The 8,332-nt window shown below is 39.4% G+C and overlaps 1 protein-coding gene across 1 annotated transcript in view; it reads left to right on the plus strand.

The window, feature by feature from the left end:
• Positions 1 to 8,079, plus strand: part of NAV1 (neuron navigator 1) — a 173,581-nt gene extending 165,502 nt beyond the window's left edge. Inside the window, exon 30 of the mRNA XM_075264238.1 lies at positions 3,794 to 8,079. Coding sequence (XP_075120339.1) covers positions 3,794 to 3,889 — 96 coding nt within the window. The 3' untranslated portion in view covers positions 3,890 to 8,079. The remainder of the gene's footprint in view (positions 1 to 3,793) is intronic.
• Positions 8,080 to 8,332: the final 253 nt, after the last annotated feature.

Raw genomic sequence — 8,332 nt, forward strand, 5'->3', positions numbered from 1 at the left:
CAAGTAACACTCTGCCACACATGGCTAAACATCATGTTGGGCTGCTTTTCCAGAGACAAAGGCATTGTTCACATCATGGAGACAAACAATACTGGATTTTTACAATCCTCAACCCCCGGTAGAAAAAAAACATCTCTTACGTCTTACATTTCTGGTAGGGGAGAGGAAAAATTGCATAAATGATTGCCACAAGCAACTGGTGTAGAATATGATGGAAATGTTTCTGTAAACCCTCGCTGGCGGCAGGGAAGTGATTTCCTCCAAGAGGCTAACAACTGCCATCCGGTCCACAACCACCAGGGGAAAACTCTCCAAAGTCTGGGAAACGTTAATGCCTCCCCCCTGCCAAACTACCACCACTGAGGGGCCTAGTGTCATCAAGAAGGAAAAGTATAGGCGCATGTTGCGCCCTGTCCTCTCTGATCCCTCTGTGCCTTACACTTATCCGGTGTAGAAGTTGGACCTGTGGCCCTTGGGGTGAGTGGAGGCTTCCCCCAGCTGAGGTTTGGGTGAGTTTGGCAAAAGGGTACAAGTACGCCCCGCAGTTAGCCTTTTTGGTGGCATAGAGTGTACACAATGAACCCCAACTGTCACTTGCTGAGCCACTCTTGCATGATAGAACGTTCGTGTCTATGCTCTCTTGAGTTAGAGTGGATTGGTTCCCCTACATTTTAAGTTTATGCCCCATTATTTTGCTTTAGCCCACAAACAGATATCTCTTTTTGTGCCCATTGGTGCCAATTCAGCCGTACCACCCCAGGATTAATTCTTTCACCCCCATCTTGCAGTTGTCACTTTCCCCAGCAGCGTATACAGTGTCAGGCCCACCTTGTTGCTTCAGCCCACAAACATATATCTCTTTTTGTGCCCATTGGTGCCAATTCAGCCGTGCCACCTGCAGGATTAATTCTTTCACACCCATCTTGCAGTTCACTTGCCCCAGCAGCGTATACAGGGTCAGGCCCACCTTGTTGCTTCAGCCCACAAACATATATCTCTTTTGTGCCCGTTGGTGCCAATTCAGCCGTGCCACCCGCAGGATTAATTCTTTCACACCCATCTTGCAGTTCACTTGCCCCAGCAGAGTATACAGTGGAGTAGAAGACAACCAGGAAAGCTGGATTAAGTGTATATATAGTACTAACAGATTTGCTGTATACCACTTCGGTTTTTTTGTGGGATACACCCAGGAAAGCTGGATTGAGCGTATATGGCCTGATGGGTTTTCTGTATACCACTTTGGGTTTTTGGGGGGTATACACTGAGGAAATCTGGATTGAACGTATATGGGATCCTATACACCCTATGTGAGTATACAGGTTTCTGCTTACCCCTATGGGACAGGTATATACTGTATACCAGTGGTTGGGAAAAAAGGTCTTTGGGATATTTTGATAGGTTGACTCGATATACCGAAGGTGTATATCTCCTCTCCCTGCAGTATAGCTCTGAAAAGAGCTGTTGTTGTTCAGTTTTCCTGCCTAACAGAAGCTACAATTCTATCTGACCCTCAGCAGATGTTTCTCCTTATCTCTCCAAACCGCAACTCCAAACCTATCTCTCCAAACCGAGACGAATATGACACAATTCTTATGAACCGAGGTCACCTGATTTAGCGAGCCAATGACTTTCTCCTATTTTTCTTTTTTTTTTTTATGCCTACATTTTCCTGCTTCCTGTCCCACCTCCCATGCACAGTTATTGGTGCAAAAAAAGCGCCTGGGAAGGTGGGAGGGTATACAAATGTTTAGTGTGTTTAGGACGTGGTATTCGATTGGAATCGAATATCACGAATACCTTACTATTCGATCGAATACCTATTCGATCGAACGGTATTCGCTCATCTCTAAATAAGATGTGTGTTCCAATACTCAAATCTGTATAAGGGTCAATTCACACGGAAGAAAATGGTGAGGAATTTGGTGTGGAATTTCCTACACTGAAAAAATAGCCTCCCATTGATTTCAATGGGTTCTGCTAGCTTTTTTTTTCCACAGCGGAAAATTCTGCTAAACCATTGAAATCAATGCACCAAATTCCTCACCATGTTCTTCCATGTGAATGGCCCCTAAGGGACCATTCACACGGAGGAAAATGGGGAGGAATTTGGTGCGGAATTTCAGCGCTGAAAAAAAAGCCTGCTAGTAAAAAAAGTAACCCATTTCAGCGCTGAAATTCCACACCAAATGCCTCACCATTTTCCTCTGTGTGTATGGACCTTAAGACTGGGGCCCCATGTGGTGTAAACCCTATGGTTTGGCTGTGCAGGAAATACCGTGGAAAAAAACATGGCATTTTAAGTCTCCTGCAGAAAAATACATGCAGCAATTTCAAATACATTGCAGTTTTGGAAATCACAGTATGTTAATTATACCTACTCAAACTCCAACTGTTTCCACATAGTTATAACTGAAGCAGAAAATCTGCAGAGGAAACCTCTGCAGACTTTCTGTGAAAAGCACTGAGGGAAAAACTGTGATGCATTGCTGCCGTTTTTCTCACTGCGCCTTTCTTGCTACGATCTACTGCATGGGACCTTAGCCTGACGTAGTAATAGCTTACTGAATAAAGAAAGTAGAAAGGTGCAGCTTTTCTTCAGTGTATCACATACTGCTAATAGATCCTGTGCTTACTCTTTATGTGTACTGTAGTCATTTAACCCCCTCAGGGTAAGTTCACACTGGGTTTTTTGGACCGGAACCTGAGGTGGCGGTTCCGGTCCAAAAGCCAGGTAGCCGCGACTGAAAGCCGGTCCACTGCAACGGCATGCAGCCACGCACTCCACTCCGGAATAAGGCCCAATGAATGGGCCTAGTCCGGAAGAGGGAGTGTCTTCAGGCTGAATTGCGAGTCGACTCGGCCTGAGGAGTGAGCATCTCGCTTCTTTTTTCCATAAGCCCAAAGAAACAGCTCCCAGAAAAAACTCCTTAGCGGCTTCCATTGAAATCAATGTGTGTTTTTGGTGAGAATTTTGAGGTGGATACGGCCTCAAAATCCTGACCAAAAAACTACGTGTGAACTTACCCTAAGGGTGAGTTCACATGGAGTATTTTGGTCAGGGTTTTGAGGCCGTATCCTCCTCAAAACCTGACCAAAAAGACGGCTCCCATTGAAATCAATAGGAGCCACTCAGGTCTTTTTTTCCGGGAGCCGATTCTTCCGGCTCCCAGAAAAAAAGAAGCGAGATGTTCATTCTTCAGGCCGAGTTGCCTCGCATTTCGGCCTGAAGAAACTCCCTCCTCCGGACTAGGCCCATTCATTAGGCCTAATCTGGAGCGGAGTGCGCGGCTGGATGCCGGTGCAGTGCACTACCTTTCAGTCGCGGCTACCCGGTTTTTCAATGTGTAGCATGCGTAAGATGGCACCCATTGAAGTCAATGGGATTCTGTTTTACAGCGCTCACTTTAACATGTGTTAACGTGTCAGAATGAGCAGCGTGGTACTCCATGGGAACGGAGCCTTAACAAGGAGGAAAAAAAGTCTATTTTTCCTTTTTTTTTTCTGTAAAACAAGTTAGGTACTTGCAGTCTATGGGGTCCGTGTGGTTTCTTTGCTAACCTTTTTGTAATGCGTTCGGTATTCCATTCGAGGGGGTCACCAAGTGGACTCCTTGAACGGAATACTGAACGCAGATGTAAACCAGACCTTAGCCCAAGCCCAAAGTTCTGCTTACCCAAAACCTTAGGGAGGTTAAGTAATTGGTTCACAGACTAGTTCTCAATTGAGTTAGCTAAACACATGAGAAATTTAGCTAGACTGTCGTGAGTTAACAGATTTTTTTTTTGTCTTGCAGATGGCAATGCTCTTAAAACTCCAAGAAGCAGCCAATTTTATTGAATCACCTGACCGAGAGACAATGTGTGATGGCGATTTAACTTCCACCATCTGAAGAATCTAATATCTTCTGAAAACAGTCTAAAATTTTAAAAGGAAATCTATCCTCTACATAAAACCCTAGTTGCAAAATGGGGAGGGATTGCATTAGTTAGATGCCCTCTGTCTATTACACCTGTTATTTCCTATTTTCACCTGTATTACGTAATAATTTTGCCATCCTGGCTCAGAAACCAAATGTTGCTACATATTGAATCATTTTTTTTATCATGGTAAATTCGCAAATCAAGCTTTTGAAGAAATTTACTTCTTAAGATTTCCTTTCTTATACATGCAAGTTAACATTATTTCCCAGGTCTGATTACAAAATGTTAATTAATTCCATGGATGGCATCTTCTTTTGCCAAGGACAAAAGAGGTAGATACTGTTTTTTATACTTAAATGAAATATGAGAAAACAGAATGTTCACTTTCAAGACTGTTATTAGAATAACTGTATTTCTTAGATGAAAATTTGACAAATATTATTGAACGTATGATTGTCAGCCTTTGGCTAAGCACCCATCAAAAATAATGTAAGTCAAAATTCACACAATGCAGTTTCATACAGTGTTTGATGTATTTATTCCATAATCTAGGTGTGGATCCAGGAAAGAAGAAGATAAGTTTGAAAACACATCAAAAGCTGCACAAAACTGTTCTGTGTAGGCCTAACCTAAATATCATTCTTTCCATGAAGCATTTTCCTCATGCTATTCTTTTGTTTTTCTATCTTGCTGCCAGTTGGGACCCCCTACTGTTAAATTTTCACAAAAACCATGCCTGACATTATATCTGGGCAGTATATATTGCTACATGTTCTTTATTGAAAAATTTGAAATCGCTTGTATAGTTCCAAGTAAGAAAATAGTTGACTGTGGAACATATCTTTTCCAAGTACCGTACAGTTAAGAGCCATTTGAAACAAACCAAGACATAGAAATTCACTAGTGATTGCAGCAAGACATTACATTAAACAAAAGAAACTCAACATAACTGATGTCAATACACTAAATTGGGATATATGATTTAGGAATTTTGAGTGAGTTTTTTTTATTCATTTTTAAAATGTATTCTGAAATCTCTTTCCTTCTTATATGCAAATATGTTTTTTAGACTTTTATCCTAGTATTTGCTAATATCCTGCAAAACTGAGTTGGACTAGCCTCACCCAAGTGACTTAAAACAAATGATCAATACATTAATTAACTACAACCTGATAAGATAATCTGAATTCAGCATTATGACTATTTTATTATGTTTACACCATATCATCATATAAGAACTATCATCTACAAGTAGCCAATCAATTCTCAGTATGGAGTAAAGCCATTGTGATCACACTGAAATGTACCCCAGCATTGAGGACATGCTATTTATTTCATATTTTGGTCAATACTGCTTAAATATATTGTAACAATGTAGGGTGTAGAGTGTTCTATTCAGTATCAACATTGACATGGTACACTAAATAAATTGTGTATCTTTTTTCCTTAAAACATTGTAGATCTACAAGACAATTGACTTCTGTTTGCCACTTACAACAAATATCTTAGTAATTGTTAGCAAATCTTCTTTTGACCCATAATCTTACAACACTGCTTATGGTGACAGAGATATTGTGTAAAATTGTATAACAGCACTAACAAGTGAAATTATCTCGCTTTCAACATACAAACTGGAAATGCTCATTTTCAAAAGCTATAAGTTGAGCCTTTTCCATTACATATTAGACTTAGAAAGCTCCCTAGTAATGTTGTTTAGGTGACTATGACTGAAAATTCAAGTTTTAGAATAGTTTTATTCCAGGTGTTTATATTTTGTGTGCAACTCCTGCAGCTGAAAAAAGCAATGGGCATTTTAGAGGCATTTTGTGCTGTTAAAATTAATGTACCATTAGTGCTGAGTTTAAGTTAATGACGTTCACTTTATCTAAACTGCACTGTAGTGTTTGTTCCACATTAATGTTTTCTGTGGTTTAAAACTGGTAAGCAAGTTGAGGAGGATAGTGTCTTCATGACTGAGGCTGGGGCCCTATGTTACAAACACTCAGTGTTGGGTGTTACATTAACTGCAGGAAAAAAAAAATCACGGACACACTGCGATTTCAAAAACACTGGCATTGTTCGTATAACAGGGGGAAAAAGTTCACAGAGATAAACTCTGCGGACTTTCTATGAAAAATGCTGCAGCAATTTGCTCTGTGGGATCTTAGCCTAAGACTAAGGCCCCACATTGCAGCCACAGCAAAAAAAAAAAAAAAAAGCGCTGCGAGAAAAACTGTGGCACCAACATATTGGGGTTTTTCCCGCAGGGTTTTTCACAGAAAGTGAAAGAGTTTCTGCTTCACTTATACATTTAGGATAGGTATAATTGACATTCTGCGATTTCCAAAAATGCAACGGTTTTGGAAATCGCAGTGTGTCCACTGCACATATTTTTCTGCAAGGTGTGGATGGGATTCACCACGTGGGGCCCCTGCCTAAAATTGACTTTTTCAGGTCTCTTATGTTTCCCAGCATGTCATAGACAGGGAAGTGCTGAGGTCAGAGGTATACAAATTGTCTACAATTTCATCCAGCATTAAAAATCAAAAACTGTATAGTCTTTAACCTCATTTTATACCCCTCTATGTCATGCTGTCCTCAGTTTCAATAGCATAGAAGACCAGGCAGATCCACTTTAATATCATGAAAGTAGGAGAATAATGACTGGTGTATAGGGCTCTGCATTTGGCATTGGTGCTAAGACAATTTGTTAGATTCGAGAGAACTGTACTGATGTTAACTTTTCTCCCTTTTTATTCAGTATGTCCAAACTGGAGTTTGAAACTTCATGGTGCTTTATAGCCTTGTTATACATATAAATGATCCTGCCTACAAAAAAGAGCATGAATTTGAACCTCTTGTGTTGTCCTCTGGCTATTATCAATGTTTCTGTATCGGTTTGTTCGTGCAGAAGTCCTATATAAGTAATCTAAATCCATTACTATTAATATAGTGGGGACAATCTAAGAATTAGGACAGGACTTTTCTCCATCTTCAGTCGACCAGTGAGAACGTGTATTTATTCTGAACACAAAATGCAAAGTTGCCACAAAAATAGTGAAGGATTCAGCAATATTTGATATGGAGCAGAAATCTCAGCAATCAATTGTATAATGAGCCATTGTTAGACCAAAATCACACTGAAATTTTTCAGTCAAATACTTTTACTGAAGTAGATATTGTCTTGTGTGGAACTGAAATGCAAGCTACTTGTAGCATCATGAAAAACAGTGACTTGTTTGTCAGCTGCAAGTTATAATAGTGTTTATTGAAAACTTGTGTACTCTTTATTACACATCATAAAATGGATGAAAATTCAATACAAGATAGGGAAAAACAATGCAGAAGAAAGAATGGTTTCACAATTGTACAGTTGTTTTCAGAATTCAGAACCATTGACTTTTATACAAAAGATTACAGGTGCTAGTAAGGGATAATTTTAAAGTTCCCCTTTCAAAAGGCCTAAATATTGCTGCTAGATTTTTTTTCTGGCCAAGCAAGAATTATCATGGTGCTTATAAAACCAGAAAGAGTATATTTACACATGGCGGTTAGAAACAGAAATTAAAAAAAAACAAAAAAACAACTGCATGTAAATACATGCATTTTTTGCCTCAGTTTTATAACTTTCTGCCGCACCACTACTGCCCTGTCTGAATATACCCTATGACATCAGTGGCCTTAATTTAGGTGGGACCTATAAAACATTCTCCCTCCTTATTTGTACACAAACTTCTCTATTGTTTGCCTTTTATTTTATTCCAAGTCCTTGATGTCTTTTGAACAGAATAGTAGGGGCAGTACCATTCTGGTAACATGTAGCATGTTGGTTTTTTGATGTATTTATAAAGTTGTACCATTGGAAAACATATATTCAACAATACTTTTTATTTCATTTCTTTGTGAATGTTCCCAGTTAAAATGTGTCCATCTCAAAGTTAATAATGTATTCTTTGTTAATGTTATAAACTAAAATATAAGTGGATATAATGAAAATTAAAAGGGAACGCGAGGTGAAAAATGTGGAAGACAATAAACTAGTTCAAACCACACTATGTCAAAGAAAGTCTTATAGAATTACAAGTGCAAGCATTGCTTGTGTTGACTGTTTTCGACCTTTTAATGCATGCTTGATTCTTAAGTGTCTTTGTCTGTGTGAGGCAACATCCCCACATGCTATAACTGACATGATAGTGCTGTAATTTGAAAAGAACTGATTATGGCCCTGCCTATTGCTCACCAGTTTTAGGTTAAAGGGGCTCTATCACTGGATTTTCGCTATTTTAGATAAACATATGCCTGAATAGCCTTTAAAAAGGTTATTCAGGTCCAGCTAATCGTTTGTTAAAAGACCACCCCGTTTTAATGAATTACCTTTTAAACGTATATGTAAATGTGCACTGTGGGCGTTC

Source organism: Leptodactylus fuscus, chromosome 2 (genome assembly GCF_031893055.1).
Source record: "Leptodactylus fuscus isolate aLepFus1 chromosome 2, aLepFus1.hap2, whole genome shotgun sequence".
Classification (NCBI taxonomy): Eukaryota; Metazoa; Chordata; class Amphibia; order Anura; family Leptodactylidae; genus Leptodactylus; species Leptodactylus fuscus.